The 26,192-nt window shown below is 40.8% G+C and overlaps 2 protein-coding genes across 2 annotated transcripts; both read left to right on the top strand.

Moving 5' to 3' along the window:
- Positions 1 to 561: 561 nt before the first annotated feature.
- Positions 562 to 8,352, top strand: LOC111959760 (CD276 antigen homolog). Its single transcript, XM_023981555.2, has 5 exons — positions 562 to 1,404; positions 4,343 to 4,735; positions 4,933 to 5,196; positions 5,422 to 5,532; positions 5,636 to 8,352. The coding sequence occupies exons 1-5, from the start codon at positions 1,365 to 1,367 to the stop codon at positions 5,722 to 5,724; spliced, it is 897 nt and encodes a 298-aa protein (XP_023837323.1). The 5' UTR covers positions 562 to 1,364; the 3' UTR covers positions 5,725 to 8,352.
- A 12,985-nt stretch (positions 8,353 to 21,337) lies between these two features.
- Positions 21,338 to 25,929, top strand: LOC111959862 (T-lymphocyte activation antigen CD80-like). The gene is made up of 5 exons (XM_023981697.2): positions 21,338 to 21,604; positions 23,102 to 23,141; positions 23,997 to 24,353; positions 24,474 to 24,779; positions 24,893 to 25,929. The coding sequence occupies exons 1-5, from the start codon at positions 21,536 to 21,538 to the stop codon at positions 25,036 to 25,038; spliced, it is 918 nt and encodes a 305-aa protein (XP_023837465.1). The 5' UTR covers positions 21,338 to 21,535; the 3' UTR covers positions 25,039 to 25,929.
- Positions 25,930 to 26,192: the final 263 nt, after the last annotated feature.

Below are 26,192 nucleotides of genomic sequence, written 5' to 3'. Positions count from 1 at the left end.
AATCGACAAATCAACTTCTTAGATGGTAGTACTGCTATGAACACAAACAAGTCAGAAACCATGCCATTTCGTCACGAGATTTGTTATGGGTTCAGGTTTGTTTCTACTGCTTATCCTCACTGTTTCACTTGGATTATATTTCTACACCACTTAGGACACATCAAAATAAACCACATCATAAGGTTTGGCTCAGAGTGAAAATTGAAAAGTGACTTACTGAACAGCCATTTGTACATAAGCTCCTATAAACTGGTCCATTTACTGTAAGCATTGTGTGAACAGAATCTTGCCTTGAACTGTTTGGGACTAGAAACATGTTTCTGATAAAAGAAGGATTAGCATAGGCTTATTTTAGTTTAATTTATTTGCTCCAAGTGATAAAACAACAATACAGATAGAAACAAATAAAAAAGGTTTGTTAAAGAAGATACATGGCATATACTATGTATCATATGTATCATACAGCCACAGGTGGATTTGGGAGCTATGCAATGAGTCATTGTATAAAGAGAAGTTAATCCGTCATGTATTAAGTGAGAGAGAGTGAGAGAAATACAGAGCGCGAGAGATGGGAGGAGATGGGGGGTGGAGAGGGAGATCTTATTTTTTGTCATTTCTCAGTTCTCTATTGTAATTAAGTAATTATCTGTGTGTCATTTTTTTGGTGCATGGATAGTTTCCATAAGGGAGGTAACAAGCTTCAGGTGAGTAAGAAATGTGTTTGAATTAAGGAGGGGAGAGAGGAGCACGATTTGCTTTAGAGAAGCAACGATATGACTAACAAGCATTCTGATAGAAGATCACAGAAGGCAGGGCGCGAAAACATCAGGAGGGAGGGAGAGATAGCTCAGTGAAAGACATTTTGGTAAGGTGAACCTTGATGATCCCAGTGATCTGCATACTGTTGATTATGATAGTGATCTTCCTGATAGGAATGTGTGCCCTGCATGCAAGCAGAAGTCAAATATTTGCTAAGCAAAAATCTGCTGTGTACCGCTTCCTCATAACAACAACCATGCGGAAATAGCCTGTGATAGAGTTGACTCAGCACACACAACTGGCACAGGTGCATGAAAGAGTGACAGGACAACGATAATGAGACATTGTGCTGAAATGCTACTACTAGTGTGTGTTTAAGTTGTTGTTTGTACAGGATGATTTTGTTAACATGGATTTGATGGAACGATTGACACCGGAAATGGATAAATATACCACAGTTAAGGAGGAGCCACACTGGAGGGACACCATGTTTCTCATTCAACTTTCCTCCCGCTTAGGAGCAGGTGGGGACACGGTAGACAGTAAGCTCCAAACTAAAAGGACTGTTTATTTGATTGTTTTTTCATCCATATATCCTGAGTGCAATGGCCAGACTAATATCGATTTGTATTTTGCTGTTATCTGGTAAGTTTTATTTTCTGTTGTGGCGTTGTAGATTTGCACATGATTGTGTCCCTCGTGGCTGTCCCTGGGCATTTTATCCACACGCCTTTACATTCAAATCCAACATACAACCAAATGCACAATTTATTATTTATTTACAACACAATGTCCCAAAATGTATTGAAATAAAAATAAATAAAGAATTGCTGTTTGGATAGGGCGTGGTTGTCTAAATGCAAGGTGCTGCTACGTTAGTGTACCAAGTATTTGTAAGTAGGCTATGCTGCAGGCTACTGACAATACTGTAATTATAATTGATTGGATTATTAGAGCGCTTTTCCAGACACACTTTTCTAATTTGAGGGAGGAAACCTACCTTGGTCACCCACCTTGGTGATGCCATGGCACACATTTTGAACCAGATAGCTCACCACATGCTATACCCTAGGATAGGGGGTGTGGGTTAATAGGAATAGCTTGAATCTTTAGAGCCAGACTGGTTATGATGTGATAAACCGATCTACTCTTGATGCAATAACATTTGAGATGCACTGTTAGGAAAATAGAAAGCAGATATTTCTAACCACAAGCTTGCGATGCTTGTTACTCAGTGTTTGTGATTATCTCTGTGTAAGCCCTCAAAACATTTCTGAACATATGACAGCAAGAGTTTTGGAGGGGAGCAGTATTGCTCAGATTGGTCGCGGCCTGCCATTCCAAATTGGTTTTCTTTTGTAGTCCTGCTACAAATGGGGTACGGAAACAACTAGCTCCTATGAGCCTAGTTCTCAAAACAACTTCCAAGCTCAAATGTTATTGCATGATGTTCATCCTATTTCTATAACATTTCCCAAATTAACATACATTTATAAAGGTCAGGAGCCTTTGCTAGGGTTTCTCTTTATAGTTTTGAATGAGCATGCAGAGCAAAGACTTGGTTACGGTCTGCTAATGAAACAAAACGTCAGACAGTACATGAACATGCTGTGCTGATAAACATTTTCAAACTTCAAAAAGAGATAGTATGAGCTGCACAGAAGTGACTTGAATGTACTCTTCTTTCCCAATTCATTGTGTAAATTGAAGGCTACTGTAGCAGTATAAAAGCCACAGCCTGTAAAATGTTAAACTAATAATACACTACATGACCAAAAGTATGTGGACACCTGCTCGTCGAACATCTCATTCCAAAATCATGGGTATATGGAGTTGGTCCCCCCTTTGCTGCTATAACAGACTCCACTCTTCTGGGGAGGCTTTCCACTAGATGTTAGAACATTGCTGCACGGAATTCAAATCAAATCAAATCAAATGTTATTGGTCACATACACATGGTTAGCAGATGTTAATGCGAGTGTAGCGAAATGCTTGTGCTTCCAGTTCCGATGGTGCAGTAATATCTAACAAATATACTAACAAATTCACAACAACTACGTGATGCACACAAATGTAAAGGGAAGAATAAGAATATGTACATATAAATATATGGACGAGCAATGGCCGTGTGGCATAGGCAAGATGCAGTAGATGGTATAGAATACAGTATATACATATGAGATGAGTAATGTAGGATATGTAAACATTATTAAAGTGCCGTTATTTAAAGTGACTAGTGRTACCTTTATTAAGTCMATTTATTTAAGTGGCCAGAGATTTGAGTCTGTATGTTGGCAGCAGCCTCTCTATGTTAGTGATGGCTGTTTAACAGTCTGATGGCCTTGAGATAGAGGTTGTCTCTTGGGCCTAGCTTTGATGCACTTGCTTCCATTCAGCCACCAGAGCATTAGTGAGGTCGGACACTGAAGTTGGGCGATTAGGCCTGGCCCCGCAGTAGGCGTTCCAATTCATTCCAAAGGTGTTCGATGGGGTTGAGCTCAGGGCTCTGTGCAGCCCAGTCAAGTTCTTCCACACTGATCTCAACAAACAATTTCTGTATGGACCTCGTTTTGTGCACGGTGGCATTGTCATGCTGAAACTGGAAAGGGCATTCCCCAAACTGTTGCCACAAAGTTGGAAACACAGAATTGTCTAAAATGTCATTGTATGCTGTAGTGTTAATATTTCCCTTCACTGGAACTAAGGGGCCTAGCCCAGACCATGAAAAACAGCCCCAGACCACTATTCCTCCTTCACCAAACTTTACAGTTGGCACTATGCATTGGGGTGTGTAGCGTTCTCCTGGCATCCACCAAACCCAGATTTGTCTGTCAGACTGCCAGATGGTGAAGCGTGATTCATCACTCCAGAGAATGTGTTTCCAATGCTCCAGAGTCCAATGGTGGTGAGCTTTACACCACTCCAGCCAACGCTTGGCATTGCACATGGTGATCTTAGGCCTGTGTGAAGCTGCTGGGCCAAGGAAACCCATTTCATGAAGCTCCCGACGAACAGTTATTGTGCAGAGTTTGCTTCCCGAGGCAGTTTGGAACTCGGTAGTGAGTGTTGCAACCGAGGACAGATGATTCACACTCGGCGGTCCTGTTCAGTGAGCTTGTGTGGCCTACCACTTCGCGGCTGAGCCGTTGTTGCTCCTAGACATTTTCCACTTTACAATAACAGCACTTACAGTTGACCGGGGCAGCTCTAGCAGGGCGAAATTTGACAAACTGACTTGTTGGAAAGGTGGCATCCTATGACGGTGCCACGTTGAATGTCACTGAGCTCTTCAGTACGGGCCATTCTACTGCCAATGTTTGACTATGGAGATTGCATTGCTGTGTGCTCAATTTTATACACCTGTCAACAACGGGTGTTGCTAAAATAGCTGAATCCACTAATTTGAAGGTGTGTCCATATACTTTTGGCCATTTAGTGTATATAGGCCTTACTAAGGTAACATACCCCTTTATTTGAAGAATATGATTAACATACAGTATCTTAAAGAGATTGGTACAACTGTCTTATGTTGTCATATAAAGTGCATGCTTTCCTGTAACAAACAGTTTTTTTTCTTAAACAGTTTTAGACTCATCTCAGATGTCGAGCCATCCCATCATTGGGATTCTTGGAAAGTCCATCATCATGCCTTGCAGTCTGAATTTATCTGCACCTGTTGTCCCAGCAAGACTCACACTATACTGGACAGCAAGACTCAAGTACCAGAAGGAGGACCAAGTGGTCCATGCCTTATACGACGGAAAAGAGAACAACGACCCCCAATTTCCATTCTACAAAAACAGGACGCAAATCTTCAAGGACCAGCTTTCTTCTGGGAATTTCTCCCTCTTGCTCAAAGATTTAAGGGTTAAAGATGACCTCACAACTTTCTTCCTCTTTTATCATCAAGAGGATGGAAATTACAACACAGTTGACCAAAACAAAGAGATGTGCTTGACCACTGTAAAAGTAGCAAGTAAGACAGTTTTACATACAAAGAATGCCAGTAGTCAAAGGCACGTTTATCAATATTAAATTGTGTGTACAAGACAACGCCCATTGCCATTACGCACCAAATACCTATAAAACATGAATAACTGTACTTATCATGTATGATTTCCACTATTGTGACTTTGTCTAAGTGCTTTATCTTTGTCATGGCATGCTCTGCAGAAAGCTACCATAAACCCATTGTGACAGTGAACTATGAAGAATGGAAGGCAGAATGCACTTCTCAGGGAGGCTACCCTAAACCTAGACTGACCTGGACCAATCAGAACGGCTTACTAGACCCCGAGGTTCCTCAGATTGTTCAGGATGCAGGAAGTGGAACATTGAACATTTCCAGCACGGTGAACATCACAGACAATCAGACTGTGACGTGCTCCATCTTCAACCCGACTCTGAAAGAGACCTTGAACACCACAAGATCAACAGGTGAGTAGCCTAAAGTATTATGACAAGAAAGCATGTCAACGAGTGGTCAATTACAAATAGATTACTGGAGATTAGCTCTGGTTATAGTAAAGCAGTAAACAGCTGACACTTGAAGCTATCTGGCTGTGATCTTACCCTTAGTGGCTGTCTATGTGCTAGTGACCCTAGTTGGTTGGAAGTATAGGAAATATTAGGGAAACACCTCTCTTTATCCTCTCCCTACAGACAAGGAGCAGGCGGGCCTCTTGAGCGGCATAAAAACAGGGATTGGTGCTGTTGCTGTTGCTGTTGCTGTTGCTGTGATTGGGTCAACACTGGTGTTCGTCTGCTGGAAAAGTGAGTCATGCACTTGTTATCTTTCATCACTGTTGAGTTTCATGTCACAGCGGAATCTCCTGAATGACTATGATGTTAAGTAACTCTCTCTTTGTCACTCCAGAGAGCATGCAACAGAATGGTGCCGATACACAGGAGATGGGCCCACTACGACATAGCCTACTCCAATGTGTGCTTACTACAAAGTGTTAAACTGGTAATATTGATCAAATATTGATCTATAGAATGTTTTTTTAATCAATGTTACCATTTGACACTTAACCCTTTAATACATTTTGATCCCAGGATGTGACTGAACACAGTGTCACAGTGCTGTTAGGATCAAGGTCACTCAAGAATAGGGTTCTCTAGCTACTAAAATACCTACATTTTAATTGATTATTTGTTAGTACAGTTGAAGTCGGAAGTTTACATACACTTAGGTTGGAGTCATTAAAACTCGTTTTTCAACCACTCCACAAATGTCTTGTTAACAAACTATAGTTTTGGCAAGTCGGTTAGGACATCTACTTTGTGCATGTCACAAGTAATTTTTCCAACAATTGTTTACAGACAGATTAATTCACTTATAATTCACTCTGCACAATTCCAGTGGGTCAGAAGTTTACATATACTAAGTTGCTGTGCCTTTAACAGCTTGGAAAATTCCAGATAATTATGCCATGGCTTTAGAGCTTCTGATAGGCTAATTGACATAATTTGAGTCAATTGGAGGTGTACCTGTGGATGTATTTCAAGGCCTGCCTTCAAACTCAGTGCCTCTTTGTTTGACATCATGGAGAAATCAAAAAGAAATCAGCCAAGAGCTCTGGCTGACCTCTGGTTCATCCTTGGGAGCAATTTCCAAACGCCTGAAGGTACCACGTTCATCTGTAACAACAATAGTACGCAAGTATAAATACCATGGGACCACATAGCCGTCATACCGCTTAGGAAGGAGACGCGTTCTGTCTCCTAGAGTGGAACGTACTTTGGTGCGAAAAGTGCAAATCAATCCCGAACAACAGCAAATGACCTTGTGAAGATGCTGGAGGAAACAGGTACAAAAGTATCTATATCCACAGTAAAAAGAGTCCTATATCGACATAACCTGAAAGGCAGCTCAGCAGAGAAGAAGCCACTGCTCCAAAACTGCCATAAAGAACCCAGACTACGGTTTGCAACTGCACACAAAGATCGTACTTTTTGGAGAAATGTCCTCTGGTCTGATGAAACAAAAATAGAACTGTTTGGCCATAATGACCATCATTATGTTTGGAGGAAAAAGGGGGAGGCTTGCAAGCAAAGAACACCATCCCAACCATGAAGCACGGGGGTGGCAGCATCATGTTGTGGGGGTGCTTTGCTGCAAGAGGGACTGGTGCACTTCACAAAATAGATGGCATCATGAGGTAGGAAAATGATGTGGCTATATTGAAGCAATCTCAAGACTAAAGCTTGGTCGCAAATGGGTCTTCCAAATGGACAATGACCCAAGCATACTTCCAAAGATGTGGCAAAATGGTTAAGCACACAAAGTGGCCATCATAAAGCCCTGACCTCAATCCTATAGAATGTTGTGGGCAAACTGAAAAGCGTGTGCAAGCAAGAATGCCTACAACCCTGACTCAGTTACACCAGCTCTGTCAGGAGGAATTTTGTGGAAGCTTGTGGAAGGCTACCCAAAACATTTGACCCAAGAAAACAATTTAAGAGCAATGCTACGAAATACTATTGAGTGTATGTAAACTTCTGACCCACTGTGAATGTGACGTAAGATAAATAAAGGCTGAAATAAATTATTCTCTCTACTATTATTCTGACATTTCACATTCTTAAAATAAAGTGGTGATCCTAACTGACCTAAGACAGGGACTTTTAACTAGGTTTAAAATGAAGAAATTGTGAAAAACAGAGTTTAAATGTATTTGGCTAAGGTGTATGTAAACTTCCGACTTCAAGTGTATGTACCTCATGTTCTGTTTTAAAAATCAAACACTTGATCTCAGTTGAAGCTGACGTTTATCTCAACGAGTAGCAACTCAAAATACAATGGAAATAGAATCACCAAATCACCTAGTATTTTTCGATCAAAAACATATAAACAAAATAGACTGTCCTATCGATGATAGGAATCATGGCTTCTATACTAAACAATTAGTGATGAACACAACACTTCAATATTCACCAACACCCAAATAGGCCTGTCAACATTATTGCAGTGTTCTATTAATTATGCTGTCATTTTCATTTGTTAGTTTCCTCTCAGTTTTTTCAGGGACACCTTGAAAGCTCAGTACAGCCCCAATGCCTCTGGTTAAGAATCACTGTGCCACTGTACCATGCTGATGCTGTAGGGAGGAACACAGGCAGGGTTGGTCTTAAACACATCTGCTTTGGGTCCGCAAAGTATTAAGCCTGGTTGACAAAAAAAGTGCAATGTCAGTTGGTTTACCTTGGTTTAATAGATTTTTCTTTATTATTTTTTATGATCCATGACAATGAAGGACTGAAAATGTTCTTTATGTTCTCTGTTACATTCCCATTCATATGCTTCAAATATTATTGTATTAAGGGGCTATTCTTGTGTTTTTTACTTAGCTTTCTGTACCGTGGTAATGGGTCAATTTTAGTTATGCCAGCAATTATCATGATGGGCAGCTACACAGAATCTGATATGACTTGAAACTTAAATGACAATGACCTGAAACAAGACATTTTGAAATGTTGTACAATACTACTGTCAAGAGGTTCTTTGTGTTTCAACAGGAAGATTGCATGTTATGTTATTTTCTTTTTTACCTCATTGAGCTTTTAACTAATAAAAGATTCCTCTTGATATATTTGTTGTTGGTTGTATATTTTATTTGTTATTGGTTTTTCTGTAAAACACTAAAGAGCAATATCCCCATCATCAAAGACAGTTACGGCAGCAATATTGTGTCATTGGTCGTCTTGTATGTGCAGTGATATGAGTAAAAAATAGGTAGGATTCAACAGGGTATATTTACTCAGCAGTTCAGTAGCCTATTACTGAACATTGCCCGGTAAACAACATTATAGTATCCCCTCATGGTAAAGAGCAAATGAGCTAATTATAATACACAAAGTAAGCACAATGAGTGGATAAGAGGCAAGCCGTAATTTCAATTAAGATAATGAGCAAGCTAAAACGGACAATATCCCTATTTGTTCAGCATGGACAGCAGCCGAATTCAGAACATGTGCCGTTCTTACAGTATCCTCCCTACACACCAAGTCAGAACCGTAGGATAATTAACGGGTGCAAATAAACAGAAAATGAAAGCTTTTAAAATATTTTATGATGACATTTCTCTAAAACTGTCTGTAGGCCACATGTGCACCACCAAGTCAGAATGGTAGGCTAAGTTCTGAGAGGGAGAGGGACCAAATTAATAGGGTGAGACACGTGCTATTAACAGCTTACTACACAACATACACTTAGTATTACTTTCTTAGCTACAGTATACATATCTCCCTGGCCTATTTTTGAACTCACCATTTTGCTAAGCTCACTTGAACAGGAAGGTGGCGTGGCGTTCATTCTTATTGGCAAAGTTTTTGTCATCAAACTTTGTCAAAGTCCGGCATTCTCTGGATTTATGGTGCTTTCTAAAAAAACAAGGTCGAATCATGACGTCAATGATCTTCAGGTCGGTAAGTTGGAGCTCTAGAAAGAGACCCGAGTTCCCAAATTAGAATTCTGAGTTGGATGTCCTTTCAAAACAAGTTTATTTTCCCTGAGTTCCCAGTTGTCTTGAAAGCATTGAAGTCAGAGAATGCCCAGTTCCGAGTTCCCAGTAGAAGTCATCCCGGATTGACATTGTGGCCAATGTATTCAAACTTTTTTGGCTCATGGTTTTAAGTGTGAATGTTTATCCTTTTAAGCATGGAAAAGAGACCCTTTCAGACATATGTTTTAAATCCTTAAACCAAGACTTGAGCCACACACCTTCTCCACTGAATAGCAGGAAAAAGTAAAAGTTTGTGAGGGTTTTAGGGGACAAGACAAATTTCTAATTTCTTTAGCCTCCTGAGGTTGAAGAGGCTGTGTTGTGCCTTCTTCACCACACTGTGTGGGTGATCCATTTCAGTTTGTCAGTGATGTGTATGCCAAGGAACTTGAAGCTTTCCACCTTCTCCACTGCGGTCCCGTCGATGTAGATAGGGGGGTGCACCCTGCTGTTTCCTGAAGTCCACGATCATCTCCGTTGAGTGAGAGGTTGTTTTCCAGGCACCACACTCCCAGAGCCCTCACCTCCTCCCTGTAGGCTGTCTCGTCATCATTGGTAATCAAGCCTACTACTGTTGTGTCGTCTGCAAACTTGATGATTCAGTTGGAGGCGTGCTTGGCCACGCAGTCATTGGTGAACAGGGAGTACAGGAGGGGGCTGAGCAAGCACCCTTGTGGGGCCCCAGTGTTGAGGATCAGCGGAGTGGAGGTGATGTTCCCTACCTTCACCACCTGGAGGGGGCCCGTCAGAAAGTCCAGGACCCAGTTGCACAGGGTGGGGTTCAGACCCAGGGCCTCGAGCTTAATGATGAGCTTGGAGGGTACTGTGGTGTTGAATGCTGAGCTATAGTCAATAAACAGCATTCTTACATAGGTAATTCTCTTGTCCAGATGGGATAGGGCAGTGTGCAGAGTGATGGCAATTGCATTGTCTGTGGATCTATTGGGGTGGTAAGCAAATTGAAGTGGGTCTAGGGTGGCAGGTAAGGTAGAGGTGATATGTTCTCTCAAAGCACTTCATGATGACAGAGGTGAGTGCTGCGGGGCGATAGTCATTTAGTTCAAATACCTTTGCCTTCTTGACTACAGGAACAATGGTGACCATCTGGAAGCACGTGAGGACAGCACGTCAGACAGTACATGAAGTAGTGGGGTGATTTTCAAACTTCAAACAGAGATAGTATGAGCTGCAAAAAAGTGACTTGAATGTACAGCAGACTGGGACTGGGATACGGAGAGATTGAATATGGTAGCCAGGTGGAAAGCAAGGCCAGCAGTAGAAAAATGCTTAATGAAATTCTCAATTATCATGGATTTATTGGTGGTGACAGTGTTTCCTAGCCTCAGTTCAGTGTGCAGCTGGGAGGAGGTGCTCTTATTCTCCATGGACTTTACAGTGTCCCAGAACTTTTTGGAGTATGTGCTACAGGATGCAAATTTCTAAAGAACGGATTGTGGTTAAAAAAGAAGACAAAGGTGGCTCTACAGTTGTGTGGAGTAAAAACAAATATGTGACAGAAGCCTACCGTCAATTAGACAATGATGAATTCTACCAATCTCTTACCTTCAACCCTACAGAGTACCTAAACACTGAATTGAAAGGGATCCTCACAGAAGCTAAGGAGAATGGCTACATTTCAGACAATGAGTTCACATTTCTTTTCAATGGCAGTCCACGTATGGCTTCTTTTGATCTTCTTCCAAAAGTCCACATGAATCTTGAAAACCCCCCCAGGCAGACCAGTCATTAGTGGTAATGAAAGTCTGACAGAACCCATCTCTAAGTACATTGATTACTTTATTAAGTCTTTTCTGACGTCACTCCCGGGCTATCTTCAAGATACCACAGATGTGTTGAACAAAATGAAGGAATTGAACAATATAGGTACAGCTTCCCTTTTATTCACATGGATGTGGAATTTCTATACACCACCATTAGACATGAACAAGGATCGGCAGCTATGCACCATTTCTTGAGTACCCGGCCTGAAACTGAGATGCCTCCTACAGAATTCATTGTATCACTGACTGAATGGTCTCTTAATCATAACATCTTTATCTTTCAGGACCGTATTTTTAAACAGGTCAAAGGATGTGCCATGGGAGCTTGCTACAGCCCTTCCTACGCTGGTTTGTACTTGTGTAAATGGGAAAATGACTTCATTTTGGATCCTTCTAATAACCATTTCTTTGACCGAATTATATGGTGGGGACCCTATATTGATGATGTTTGCCTGTTTTGGTTCGGCTCAGAAGATGAACTTATTTCCTTCCACCAATACCTTAACTGCATTAACCCTAACATCAAACTAACTATGGAGTACAGCAAGGATAACATTCATTTTTTGGACCTCGACATTAGTAAAAATGACAAAGGTTGTTTGCACACATCAATCTTTAGGAAGCCTACAGATGGGAATACCATTCTGAGGGCAGACAGCTTTCACCCCAAAAGGCTAAAAGAGAACATTCCATATGGCCAATTCCAAAGAGTTCAGAGAATTTGAAATCAGGAAACAGACTACAGTGTTAAATCTGCTGAATTGGAGAATCGCTTCTTGAATCAGGGCTACAGAGTTCAGGTCCTGAAAGATGCAGGTATAAGGTGTCACGTCTGCTCCTGCTCTTCCCTTCCCCTGGCGTTTGAGGGCGCCAGATTACCCTGCATCACATGCTCCTGCAATCCATCACTCACACCTGCCCGCCCTCGTCACTCGCATCAGCGTTATTGGACTCACCTGGACTCACGTATCACATGTTCTTTTCCTCCCCTATATTTGTCTGTTCCCTTGTTCTGTTCCCCGTTGCTGCATTGTAATTGTTTTTTGTCATTAGTTTCTGTTTGCTGACGCTGTTCCTGTCTTGTTCTATGTCTGTATTTATTAAATGTTACTCCCGTACCTGCTTCGTCTCTCCAGCATCAATACATGTGACATAAGGGCTGGAATACTTGACAGAGAGAACTTGTTGCTAAGGGGAGTGCCTCGTGATACATCAGAGAGAGTGTATTTTGTTACAAAATACAGCACTGAAGCAGAGAACATTAAACAAAACATTAAAAAATAATTGGGGAATCATCCAAAGTGATATGCTACTTAGCCATGTCTTCCCTGAGCCACCAGTCATAAGCTTTAAGAGATGTCCTACCCTAAATGACAAATTAGTCCACAGCTATCTTCCTGGTTACTCTCAAAAAACTTGGCTTGACCACAAACCCAAGGGCTCTTTTAAATGTAACCAGTGCAACCATTGCAGAAATATTGCACAGAAAAAGTATTTTGTTGACACAGCTTCTAAAATTGAGTATTATGTCAAGCATTTCATTAACTGCAAAACCACTCCTGTCATCTATAGATTGGAATGTCCATAGTACAAGGTGTTCTGCATTGGACGGACGAAGAGACACCTTCAAGACCACTTAGCGGAACACAAGTACGCCATATGGGTAGGCACTACAAGTCCTTACACCATGGCAACCCTGCCTCCCTACAAGCTATGGGTATTGATCATGTCCCGGCCTCAATTAGAAAAAGGGACCGTCTTAAACAATTAAAACAAAGGGAAAGTTTTGGGATTTACAAACTACAGGCCAGTAAGTACCCTTGTTAAAATTAAGATATGGATTTCTCACCCTTCCTGTAGGGTCGTGATAGGTCCATTTGCTGTCATCTAGTGGACATTTTGCTCAATTGCCCTCAGCTATGTTTAGACTTGTTGTTCATATTTTGCTGTGTTCTAGTGTACTATGGAATATATTGCTTTCTTATTCTTGACACTTCTCCCAGTCATAYTTAAGGTTAGAACTACCTTTCTAGGCGTTCTGATACTTCTAGCTTGGAGATGCATTTTTTGATAACATAGCTACAGTATTTCATTTTTTAATGTGTATAGTATTGCTTACTAGGTTTGTCCAATCAATTTTGTAACCAATCCCTCTTCAAATTAGGGCTAATTGGAAAAGCTGTTCAAAAGAGGACATTGTATTATTTCTTTGTACTCCCTGACGAAGGCCATGTAGCTGAAACGCGTCGGATTTTTAAAACTTTGTTTCTATTGAACATGCCATACAAATAAATGCATTTTAATTAATTATATGAAGAGTGCCTTGGTCCTCCTGTCTTTTTGATTAATAATAAATATGTTGGAGTCACATCTCCATCTCAACCAAAATAAAAGTTAAACAATAGGAGTAAATCAAATTCAAAGTGCATTTAATGTTTTATTTGATTTAGTCCTATTCTTTAACTTTGATTTTTGGATGAAATGGAGACATGAATCTAACATATCAATTATTAATTTGTAGACAAACTGGAATTAAAGCCATACTCAGTGTAACAGATATACCCATCCAAGCAGAAGATACATATTCTTCAAATGTAGAAGTGGTTGCGTTGAAAACCAAAACACAATTCAATATCACTTCTGTAAAACGGTAAATAGCCTATTAACATGTCGACAAGTTAACAAATTGTATATCGGATTCACGTCTCCAACTCAATCCAAAAATAAAAGTTATATAATAGAATTAAGCCAGTGGCTCAGATGGAACTATCCAAGCAGTATACATCCAAGACCGCCACAGTCCTAATCATGAGAAATCACAAAGCAGATCTGGGGGCCTGACTCACCATCTAAACAGGGAATTGAAAAAAGGGTGGGAAATGCCTAACCGAGAACGAGTCAGAATCAAAGCGTGATGGGTGGGTGGAGTAGTCTGGGAGGATTTTCAATGGCCTGTTTGGACAATTTCCACAGCGGTCTGTGAGATCCTTCAGAAGTGATATATGGAAGGCTCATGTCTAGGCTCATGTCTAGGCTCATGTCTAGGCTCATGTCTAGGCTCATGTCTAGGCTCATGTCTAGGCTCATGTCTAGGCTCATGTCTAGGCTCATGTCTAAGGCCCAGTCCAAGGATATGGAGTTTCTATTGGCTTCTGGATAGCCGGATTGCCATTAGGTATACTGTGAAACTTTTTGAAACTTATTTGTGGTTAGAGGAAGCTTGGACTGTTTACTCATGTCCTGTTCACAGTTTCGGCTAAGACTCAATGTCATTGTTGACCTTCAGAATTATGTACAGTTTTGCATGGGTGTACTTTCAAGAAACCTACTGCAATGACAATATCATTAGAACTCATTCTGAAACAAGACTCAACAGGCACACACAAATATACTGGCCCAATATGATATCCACAGTATGCAGGCTACATGTACAGATATTTTCCTATACAATTCCTCAGAAGTACTTAAAGAGGAAGGCAATTCTGTTGTAGCAATGATTAACAGAGCTGCAGCTTGTACGTTTCACAATACTTTGTCCAGCAGCACCAGATTTTCAGTGTCACAGCAATTCAACTCTGAGTAAGGCTACTCAGAAAAATGTAACCTTACATCACTTCTGCCCTTAATTCTACTGCATCTAGCTACCAGGCCGGTCGGTGTACATGTGTGTGTGCAACTGGTGTAGGTCATTTGCATTTAGCTGTAAGAAGCACAATACAGACAAAATTAAAAGTTATGAAAGACATATAATAAATATAATAATATAGATATTAGCGCCAGACTAAAAGTTGCTGTTAAAAACAAAACCATAGGCCTAGACATGGTAGAAACGTTGCCTACACCTCACCTGGTCATTACATAGGCCTAAGCTTCTCATTACCGTATTACATTGTGGGATCTACAAATCCATACAAAATCATGTGTGGAGTTTTCAGATAATATGTACCACGCAACCATTACGCATGGACCCTCCATACAGTGCAGGGCAAGCACATCACATGCTTAGGATGACCCTGGGGCGCTATCACCAGGGTGGCCGGGTAGCATTCAGTAGCACGAAATTGTGACCGGCTTGATTTGGTCTTATGTAGCAAAATTTGAAATAGTGTTTTTTACATTTTACAGAGCTCGAAAATTGTATATCAAATCAAATTTTATTTGTCACATGCACCGAATACATGTGTAAACCTTACAGTGAAATACTTACTTACAAGCCCTTAACCAACAATGAAGTTCAAGAAATAGAGTTAAGAAAATATTTACTAAATAAACTAAAGTAAAAAGATCAAATCATAAAGTAACACAAGAAAATAACATTAAAATAATGAGGCTATATAAAGAGAGTACCGGTAACGAATCAGTGTGCGGGGGGTACAGGTTAGTCGAGGTAATATGTAAAGTGACTATGCATAGATAATAAACAGCGAGTAGCAGCAGTGTAAAAACAAAGGGGAGGGGGGGTTAATGTAAATAGTCAGGGTGGCCATTTGATTAATTGTTCAGCAGTCTTATGGCTTGGAGGTAGAAGCTGTTAAGGAGCCTTTTGGTCCTGGACTTGCCATGTGGTAGCAGAGAGAACAGTGTATGACTTGGGTGTCTGGAGTCTTTGACAATTTTTTGGGCCTTCCTCTGACATCACCTAGTATATAGGTCCTGGATGTCAGGAAGCTTGGCCCCAGTGATGTACTGGGCCGTACGCACTACCCTTTGTAGCGCCTTACAGTCAGATGCCGAGCAGTTGTCATACCAGGTGGTGATGCAACCCGTCAGGATGCTCTCGATGGTGCAGCTGTAGAACTTAAGGATCTGGGGACACATGCCAAATATTTTCAGTAGCTAGAAGTGTTGTGCCCACTTTACAACTGTCTTGGTGTTTGTACCATGATAGTTCGTTGGTGATGTGGACACCAAGTAACTTGAAACTCTAGACCCGCTCCACTTCAGCCCCGTCAACGTTAATGGGGGCCTGTTTTTTCCTACAGTCCACGATCAGCTCCTTTGTCTTGTTTACATTGAGGGAGAGGTTGTTGTCCTGGCACCACACTGCCAGGTCTCTGACCTCCTCCTTATAGGCTGTCTCATCGTTGTCGGTGATCAGGACTACCACTGCTGTGTCATCAGCAAACTTAATGATGGTGTTGGAGTCGTGCCTGGCCGTGCAGTCATGAGTGAACAGGGACTACAGGTGGGGACTGAGCACGCACCCCTGAGGGGCCCCCACGTTAAGGATCAGCGTGGTGGATGTGTTGTTACCTACCCTTACCATCTAGGGGTGACCCGTCAGGAAGTCCAGGATCCAGTTGCAGAGGGAGGTGTTTAGTCCCAGGGTCCTTAGCTTAGTGATGAGCTTTGAGGGCACTATGGTGTTGAACGCTGAGCTGTAGTCAATGAATAGCATTCTCACGTAGGTGTTCCTTTTGTCCAGGTGTGAAAAGGCAGTGTGGAGTGCAACAGAGATTGCATCGTCTGTGGATTTGTTGGTGCGGAATGCAAATTGGAGTGGGTCTAGGGTTTCTGGGATAATGGTGTTGATATGAGCCATGACCAGCCTTTCAAAGCACTTCACGGCTCCAGACGTGAGTGCTACGGGTCGGTAGTCATTTAGGCAGGTTACCTTAGTGTTCTTAGGCACAGGGACTATGGTGGTCTGCTTGAAACATGTTGGTATTACAGACTCAGTCAGGGACAGGTTGAAAATGTCAGTGAAGACACTTGCCAGTTGGTCAGCGCATGCTCGGAGTACACATCCTGGTAATCTGTCTGGCCCTGCGGCCTTGTGAATGTTGACATGTTTTATAGGTCTTAATCACATCGGCTGCGGAGAGTGTGCTCACACAGACGTCCGGAACAGCTGATGCTCTCATGCATGTTTCAATGTTACTTGCCTCGAAGCGAGCATAGAAGTTATTTAGCTCGTCTGGTAGGCTCGTGTCACTGGGCAGCTCTCGGCTGTGCTTCCCTTTGCAGTCTTGCAGTAATATTTTGCAGGCCCTTCCACATCCGACGAGCGTGGGAGCCGGTGTAGTACGATTCGATCTTAGCCCTGTATTGACGCTTTGCCTGTTTGATAGTTTGTCGGAGGGCAAAGCAGGATTTCTTATAAGCTTCCGGGATAGAGTCCCGCTCCTTGAAAGCGGTAGCTCTACCCTTTAGCTCAGTGCGAATGTTGCCTGTAACCCATGGCTTCTGGTTGGGGTATGTACTGTACGTACAGTCACTGTGGGGACGACGTCCTTGATGCACTTATTGATTTATTAAGCCAGTGACTGATGTGGTCTACTCCTCAATGCCATCGGAAGAATCACGGAACATATTCCATTCTGTGCTAGCAAAACAGTCCTGTAGTTTAGCATCTGCTTCATCTGACCACTTTTTTATAGACTGAGTCACTGGTGCTCCCTGCTTTAATTTTTGCTTGTAAGCAGGAATCAGGAGGATAGAATTATGGTCAGATTTGCCAAATGGAGGGCGAGGGAAAGCGTCTCTGTGTGTGGAGTAAAGGTAGTCAAAAAATATTTTCCCTCTGCTTGCACATTTAACATGCTGATAGAAATTAGGTAAAACTGATTTCAGTTTCCCTGCATTAAAGTCCCCGGCCACTAGGAGTGCCGCCTCTGGATGAGCGTTCTCCTGTTAGCTTATGGCGGTATACATTGACTGCGGTTTTAGTGCTAGCATCGGTCTGTGATGTATGAAAAATATAGATGAAAACACTGTAGGTAGATAATGTGGTCTACAGCTTATCATGAGATACTCTACCTCAGGTGAGCAAAATCTTGAGACTTCCTTAGATATCGTGCACCAGCTGTTGTTTACATAAATGCATAAGCCCCCGCCCCGTGTCTTACCAGAGGCTGCTGTTCTGTCTTGCCAATAGAGTGTATAACCCGCTAGCTGTATGTTGTTAATGTCGTCATTCAGCCACGACTCGGTGAAACATGAAATATTACCGTTTTTAATGTCCCGTTGGTACGATAAACGTGCTTTCAGTTCGTCACATTTATTTCCCAGCGATTGAACGTCAGCTAGCAGAACGGAGGGCAAGGGCAGATTAGCCACTCGTCGCCTGATCCTCACAAGGCACCCTGATCTCTTTCCGCGAAATCTGCATTTCCTTCTCTAGCGAATAACGGGGATCTGGGCCTGTTGTCTGTAGTAGTGTATCCCTCCTGTCCGACTCATTGAAGAAGAACTCTTCATCCAGTTTGAGGTGAGCAATTGCAGTTCTGATGTCCAGAAGCTCTTTTTGGTCATAAGAGACGGTAGCAGCAACATTATGTACAAAACAAGTTAGGAACAACAGGGAAAAACAAACAAAATAGCATGGTTGGTTAAGAACCGATAAGACGGCAGCCTTCCCACCCAGCTCCATTTCTTACGGTTCCAAGATGGTGAACCAAGGCAGGGGGAGCGTTCTCTATTAAAGCACTGCAATTGTGGAACAGCTTGCCCTGTCAGGTAAGAGGGGCAGACACCACTTTAATAACAGCTTTTTTTGCTTTCTATGTGATTTTATCATTGTTTTAATGTGTGTTGTGATTCTAAATGTACTTTAAATAAAGTATGATTTGATTTAGATCAAACAGTGATAACACATTAAGTTGTTGTATAAATAAACAAAATATATGACGTTGCATTCCCATTTGAACTTTGGTATGCTTTTAAATGGTTGAAAGCTCAGTGAACACATTTAGGTGACAACCAAACCAAATATCAGACATTGATTTTCAATTGGAATTCATCAGACACTGGGCTCTCCTTGAAATAACTTTGATGGTTGAAAGCATAGTGATGACACATTGGGAATTCAACAAACCTTTGGCTGTCTTTTTCAGTCGGTGAAAATAGGTTGGAATCTCATTGATCAATGTCTTGACCAAATATTACGCAATTTACCATGTTGAAATGACGTGGTGGGTCAGTGCACAAATGATCTATGATATTGACCAGATACTCTAGTGGCCTCTAACAATGTCTTCAAAAATGGAAGTCAGTCATGGGGGAGCCAAATCAGGTGAGACCATTCTAGCCAATGAGAGGGCAGATAGGCGTGTGAACAACAGGCTCAACAGTCCCACTAGCTGCCACAGTGACCAAAACAAACATTTGCTTTTTGGTTTTAATTTAAGGCTAGGGTTATGCATACATTTAGTAGTGTGGTTAAGGTTAGGTTTAAAATCACATTTTAGGAAGAGACATTTTAGAAATAGGCAGAGTTTATGATTTTGTGGCTGTGGTAACTAGTGACAACGAGGCAGAACTTCTTATACCAGTACACTCTTAACAACTTAAACATTACGAAGTAATATTCACTCAAAAGCCACGCGTAGCAAATAAACCATTCATTTTTTGGTGACCCAAATTCGACACTCATTGACCTCCACACAAAAACTCACCAGTTGTGGAGCGAAAAGAATGAAAAGTCGCCACCTGCTGGAGAAAATAGATTTAGGGCACACGTACAGTATAGCCTATATGATGAGATTATTATTATGGACAAAAGAGCAAGATACAAACATCGATTATCATGACACCAGCATTACACCCTCAGAAAGCAGCATCAAGCTCATCACCGTGCACTTTCACCACCCTGTGAAGTTAATCATAATTTATTTAATCTGTAGCCTAATAAACGGCATGCTTTCCCGATGAGTCATAGTGGGAGGACCACACAACATGCCAGCGTGTGACTCCCAAGTTTACTTCGATATGATGGTTATTCTATCAATAGTTGCACATAAAAGCGTTTCCACCGACATTTTTGGCAAAAATTCATTTTACCGACACAAAAATATCTCACATTTTGTAGCATCTTTTGTTTTATCAACGTTTGGAGAGTTTACCGAAAATGTTTCTGTTTCCATCAGACCTGTCATTACCGTTTTTTTCCGACATGTACTTTACTCACATAAAAAGGTTGGATGGAAACCTGGTTAGTGACTGACATAACAAGAGAAAAACTGCTGATGCACAATCAAATTTCACAATTGCACCTTGTGTATTCTACTTTTCTAACTCTCAACAGTAAATTGAGACCCCGACTGAGTTCCTAAAAATAAAAAAAGTGTTGTAAATCATAATTTCTGGGAAACAACGTGTTATTTTTCCACTCTGGTGGTAAAGTAGAAATGCTTCCTTATTCTATATACAGTAGTTTCTATTTTACTTTAGCATTTAGCATTTTTTATCTCTTTTCCTGCACGTCAGTGTTGGTAAATTATTGTTTTGAAGGCTGCCATCTCCCTGTCTACCACACCGTTGCTCTCACATACTGACCATGACCAGAGCATTACAGAGAGCCAACAGCCCACACCCATACTCAATCTGTTCTAGAGACACCCATAAACCTCTGCTTAATTATTTCCTAAAGTCCACCACATTACAGAGGGGCTTGTAGCTCTAGCTGAATAAATTAAATAAAGGTAAAACATATACATTTTTTAAAAGCTGACATTGATCCACTTGCCTAGCTGCTAAATCTAAAATGGAAAATGTTCCTGTTTTAATCTGGAATGTTTGGTGCATTCTATATGTTATTATGAGGGCACTTTGTTTTGGACAATCATGTCACATGACATGGATTTAATCTACTGTACTTTCTTCAAAGTACAGTAGGCTATTACCGTAGAATAATGACAGGCTGTAATAAATAAAATAAAAGGTAAAACATATTTTTATAATGACAGGCTATTACAGAAGAATAATTACAGGCTGTACAGTAGGCTATGACAGTAGAACAGTGACAGGCAGTACTGTAGGCTATTACAGTAGTATAGTATTACAGTAGCATAGTGACAGGATGTACTGTAGACAATTACAGTAGCATAGTGACAGAGGCCGTTGAAGGAGCCAGAAACTAGATGTACAACAAGATGACAACTGAACGCAGCCGTTAACAGAGACAAAATGGCAAATTGGGACCAGTAGCATTAATACAAATACACAACATTACTGAATAACGACACCTAGAAAGGAGAGGGCATCCTGTGTAGGCAGATGTCATTGTACAGAAAAGTTGTCAGTCAAGTACTGAAATGAAAGTTCTTTACAGTGGTAATATACTCAGTGTCTTAAAACTGAAGCAATGGGGAGCATAATGAACTTTCAATGTTTACCTAAACGTATTGCTCTTTCCATGTGTTGTGTCATATTTGGTTAAAAAAACTTGATTCTAATGAATGAAGCAACAAGTGAGGAAAATCACATACGTATGTTCTTGCTAACAGGAAGTGTGTGTGTGTGTGTGTGTGTGTGTGTGTGTGTGTGAGAGGGAGACAGAAAGAGAAAGAGAGCAAGAACGTGAAGATGTTTTTATTATTTTAGCACCTTTATTATTGTAATTGTGATCTCTACTGTATATGATGTAATCAAGTATTATATCCAGGAATAGGCAGACGTAAATTAGTCAGTGACATTGCGGTCATGTGAGAGGGTGGAGCTGTTAGGATGAAAGTAGATCAGCTATTCTTGATGACAATCTAGATGTGAATGGGTATGAACACCAACATGCTTGTCATAGAAAGGAGAAGGATCATCTCGGAGTCGGTCTTCAGTCTGGTAAGATTTGGGTTAACCCCTAATTTACAGCTTAATAAGCGGGTTGCATTCTGTACATTATCATTTGTTTCTCATGAAGCTACATACTATACATACAACTGTTATTTCCCTATGATGAGATACGGCTACTATGAGAAAGTGCTGTCTGCATTCATATGCACGGACAAAATGAAACAACTTCTGCACAATTCAAAGTTAACTTCTAGGGGCTGTATCCACAAATTGTCTGAGAGTAGGAAAGTTACCAGATTGAAAATAAAAAAATGCAGTCTTGTCAATGGTTCCTGCGCCACATGCAGTTGCTTTGGAGTTGTTGAAATAATGTTTTGATATTTCTATATGATCACTCCACAAATAATCGAGACCTACATGCAACAGTATCTCTTGCGCTTTTGACAATGATTTCACGAGGCCTTTTTCACATCATATGCCTAAATACATATAACCACTAATAAATAACCACATTTTTCTTTTGATTATTTAATTACCTGACATTATGTTATTTCAAGTGATCCGTTTGGGATGCATCATCACATTGTTATAATAAGTCTTAATTGGGCTTGCCTATATGAATGATTGAATCTTAGATTTTTGTGTCGTTCACCAGTTCGCGACCCACCCCTTACAGGGATCACTTAACACACGACCTCTCCTCCGGTTTACTGCGCAGTGTGCATCGCATACAAAGAATGAAAAACTATTAACAGGATAACAAAGAAAGCTATCCTAGCAATAACAATAACCTATAAGGCTATTGAAGGCAACTAGGGCTTATGCTAACGTTGATTGTGTTCGATGAAAATGATAGACCTTTCAAACGTTGTTTGAATCATAATGTTGGTAAGCACTAAACCCAACGCCGCTAATAGATGAGTAAGGGAGGGAACGTACACTGAGTATACCAAGCATTAGGAACACCTTCCAAATATAGAGTTGAACCCCGACTTTTTGCCCTGGGAACTCTAAAAAGGTGCCAAAAGCGTTCCACAGCGATGCTGGCCCATGTTGACTCCAATGCTTCCCACAGTTGTGTCAAGTTGGCTGGATGTCGTTTGGGTTGTGGACCATGCTTGATTCACACAGGAAACTGTTGAGCTTGAAAAACCCAGCAGCATTGCAGTTCTTGACACAAACCGGTGAGCCGACTACCATGCTTCGTTCAAAAGGCACTTAAATATTTTGTCTTGCCAATTCACCCTCTGAATGGCACATACACAATCAATGTCTCGATTGTCTTAATTCCTTCTTTAACTTGTCTCCTCTACTTCATCTACACGGATTGAAGTGGATTTAACAAGTGACATCAATAAGGGATCATAGCTTTCACCTGGATTCATGTGGTCAGTCTATGTCATGGAAAGAGCAGGTGACATTAATGTTTTGTATACTCAGTGTATGTCATGAAAGGAAGATGTGTATTTCACAAATAAAGCAGATGGCATACAAAATGAAACCAACCTCCCACCATTAATTTCTTCTCAAATTTTTTTCTTGCAGCGTGGAATATCTACTCTGGTATTCATATTTTTGCTGTTTGGTAAGTCTCCTTTATCTCAATACGCATGTATTTTATTTCATTCAATGCTTTACAGAAAGAAAGGGTTTTGGCTTGTCTAAAGAGAAAATCTCTGGGCTTGCCCACACATCTTCCACACAGACTTTCCCATGGAAATGGTTCTTCCTTCCCTTTTGGGGGTCTAGGTCAGGTTACTGTAAACCATTGTGACAAATGCTGTTACCGAGCTGACGGTTTATGACAGAGATAAATAACCAAACGTTTCATCAGAGTAGTCATGAAACAGGTGATGTCATACATCTTCCCATCATCTTCGTAAGCAAGTGCTGGAATTCATTACAAAAGTAGACAGATAAATGAACAACCCAGTTTCAAATGTTATTGTATGGCTTTTGGAGGAGAAAACGTTTCTTAAATTTCCAGGAACATGTTTGTTTAGGGGACTTTTCTCTTTCTACCACATCCTTAAAACTACTGTAATTTCCTTTGAGTGAGTACATGAGCACATCATGCCATTCCTCCAGGGAAGCCTGCTGTCACAATAGCAGTGTGAGTTTTAGTGTTTGGGCCCCTCTGTCCTGGTTTGAAGGACTGTGTCAGATCTAGCATAAGCTCCTACAATTCTCTCAAGGAGTCAGGATATAGGCATGAGGAGCAGGAAACTCATATGGGCCTGTGCTTGAGCACCATTGATGACATTAAGGCACAGTGACAATTCTTCACTGTTTCACACCTCAAGCCAATTGAGACATGCATAGATTCTCCCATATCCAAACACAATCATGCAGTTATACAGTGGTGGACGTTTATGATCTGTGTGTTGAATTCTGAGCTTAGTTTGGTGTAACTTTGGCATATTTATCTTGACTTTTTCAGCACAAGTTGCATCTGAACATCTAGTCACTGGCATTATAGGAGAATCTGTTCTGTTGCCCTGTGACCTGAATTTATCCATCAACCCAGCAAGACTCCGGTTCCATTGGCAAGATCATTCAGACGTTGTGTTGTACTCGTTCAACAAAAGAGTTGAGCAGGAGTATCAGAATAAACTTTACACAAACAGGACTAACGCCTTTCAGGTTGAGATGAGTTCTGGAAATATCTCTATCGAACTCAGGCAAGTAACACCTCAAGACAACCAGAAAACCTACTGGGCTTTCGCTTCGCTGTTCGACAGAATTGATCAAACTATCCATTTCACCAAAGTGTGTCAGACTACTCTGCTTGTCGCAGGTATGGCTGAGTTATTCATAGCTCTTGTGGGAAATCATAAAGGACATTATTATAGCATTTATACATGGCACTTCATGGAACCTTTCTCTCACTTCTCGTCTTTGCCTTGTACACTTTCAGCACGGTTCCTGACACCCAAATTGACTGTGAAGTACAAAGCGATGAATGCAATGTGTTTGACCCAGGGAGGCTACCCCAAACCAAAAGTCACATGGACTATCCAGGACCTCTCACAGCCTCAGAACGGCACTCTGGAACCCAGGGAAGTACAGACCAACATTACACTTGATCCTGAAAGTGGACTGTACACTGTCTGGAGCCAAGTGAATTTCAAAGAGAATTACACAGATAATCATTCTGTGACCTGCCAGGTATTCAACCCCGTTCTGAGAGAGACTGTGAGCAACACAACCATCATCCGCACAAGTAAGAGAATTCACACAGACCCTGCAAGAACATGATACAGTGTGTTTCACCCCCTCTCATTACCTAATCTTTATTAACTGAAAACTTAAACTGTTCTTGTCTTTTCCCCACAGGTGAAGGCCTTTCTCTCAGTGTTATTGTAGGCATTACACTATTGATGCTGATTTGCGTCGGGGGAATAATTTTTGTGTACAAACAATGTAAGTTGCAATTTCAGTATTTTTATTACTATAATGAAAATAGATCCAGTACTGTGTAAAGACACCCCATCTGTAATTACTCTGTTAGTGACAAATCTAAGGATATTATATCCATTTACATTCAATGAAGTGCTATCAACTCCCAATCACACGATTACTGCAAACCTGGGATAACTATAGACCTAACTGCTTTGTGGAAAATAACTATTTTTCCTTTGGCACAAATAGTTACTTTGAAAGTGACTACAATTACTTGAATAAAGATTCCCCAAAATTATGACCTTTTTAAACACAGATCTCAGGAAGAAACTTATTTTTAAAATGACTTGAATAAAGTTCTGAGAAAGCATTTACTTAAAAATAATATTTGAACACAGATCTGAGGAAGTGACTACTTTTCTGAAACTATAGGATTAGCTGCCTTCAACTAATGGCAGGGCTGCATCTGCATGTTGAAGATAGAAATAGAATCAATAGAGCACACACAATCTCCTATACTATTCCAATCTATCTGACAGTCATACTGTATTTGATCTACACAATACATTTATATCTGAACATTCTGTTAATGTCCATTCTCCTAAATATCCATTGCTCCAGGTGTACATAATAAAGGCAAAACATTTAACAAATTATATTTTATAAAAAAGTATAAATAAGTTGTGACCCTCAACTACTTTATGACTCTTTCAACATGCCACTGAAAAGGTTGAAAGCTGCAATTAATATTGCAGAGTAAATCGAAGCCAATTGCAAACATTGCAAGTTGGATATTTACACAGCTAATTCTCCAGTGTAAGAAAACAAACAAAATTAACACTGAATGTTAAATCAACACTGAAAGTGTTGAGTGTGAACCCATATCAAATGGAATCTTATTTGTCACATGCGCCGAATACAACAGGTGTAGACCTTCCTGTGAAATGTTTACTTACAAGCCCTTAACCAACAATGAAGAAAATAGAGTTAAGAAAATATTTACTAAATAAACTATTAAAAAAACAAGTAACACAGTAAAATACCGAGAATGAGGCTATAAACAGGGGTTGCCGGTACTGAGTCAATGTGCGGGGTCACAGGTTAGTCCAGGTCATTTGTACATATAGATGCCGGTTCTGTTAAATGAACACACTGCTTAGTGTAAAGCTCTGCCTTGAATGCAGGGGACTGAAACGGATACACATCACTTTGAACCAAAAACTGTGCACATCAC

This window comes from Salvelinus sp. IW2-2015, linkage group LG36, assembly GCF_002910315.2.
Source record: "Salvelinus sp. IW2-2015 linkage group LG36, ASM291031v2, whole genome shotgun sequence".
NCBI classification, from domain to species: domain Eukaryota; kingdom Metazoa; phylum Chordata; class Actinopteri; order Salmoniformes; family Salmonidae; genus Salvelinus; species Salvelinus sp. IW2-2015.
Note: the sequence above shows the minus strand (reverse complement) of the source record. Positions and strands in the feature narration are given on the sequence as shown.

What these genes read in the sequence shown, in the direction of transcription:
- LOC111959862 (XM_023981697.2), top strand. Translation starts at nt 21,536, where the DNA reads ATGGGTATGAACACCAACATGCTTGTCATAGAAAGGAGAAGGATCATC. An exon ending in CGGAGTCGGTCTTCAGTCTG is followed by an intron (nt 21,605 to 23,101) that starts GTAAGATTTGGG and finishes TTTTTCTTGCAG; the next exon opens with CGTGGAATATCTACTCTGGT. An exon ending in ATTCATATTTTTGCTGTTTG is followed by an intron (nt 23,142 to 23,996) that starts GTAAGTCTCCTT and finishes TGACTTTTTCAG; the next exon opens with CACAAGTTGCATCTGAACAT.
- LOC111959760 (XM_023981555.2), top strand. Translation starts at nt 1,365, where the DNA reads ATGGCCAGACTAATATCGATTTGTATTTTGCTGTTATCTG. An exon ending in GACCACTGTAAAAGTAGCAA is followed by an intron (nt 4,736 to 4,932) that starts GTAAGACAGTTT and finishes CATGCTCTGCAG; the next exon opens with AAAGCTACCATAAACCCATT. An exon ending in GGTGTTCGTCTGCTGGAAAA is followed by an intron (nt 5,533 to 5,635) that starts GTGAGTCATGCA and finishes TTGTCACTCCAG; the next exon opens with AGAGCATGCAACAGAATGGT.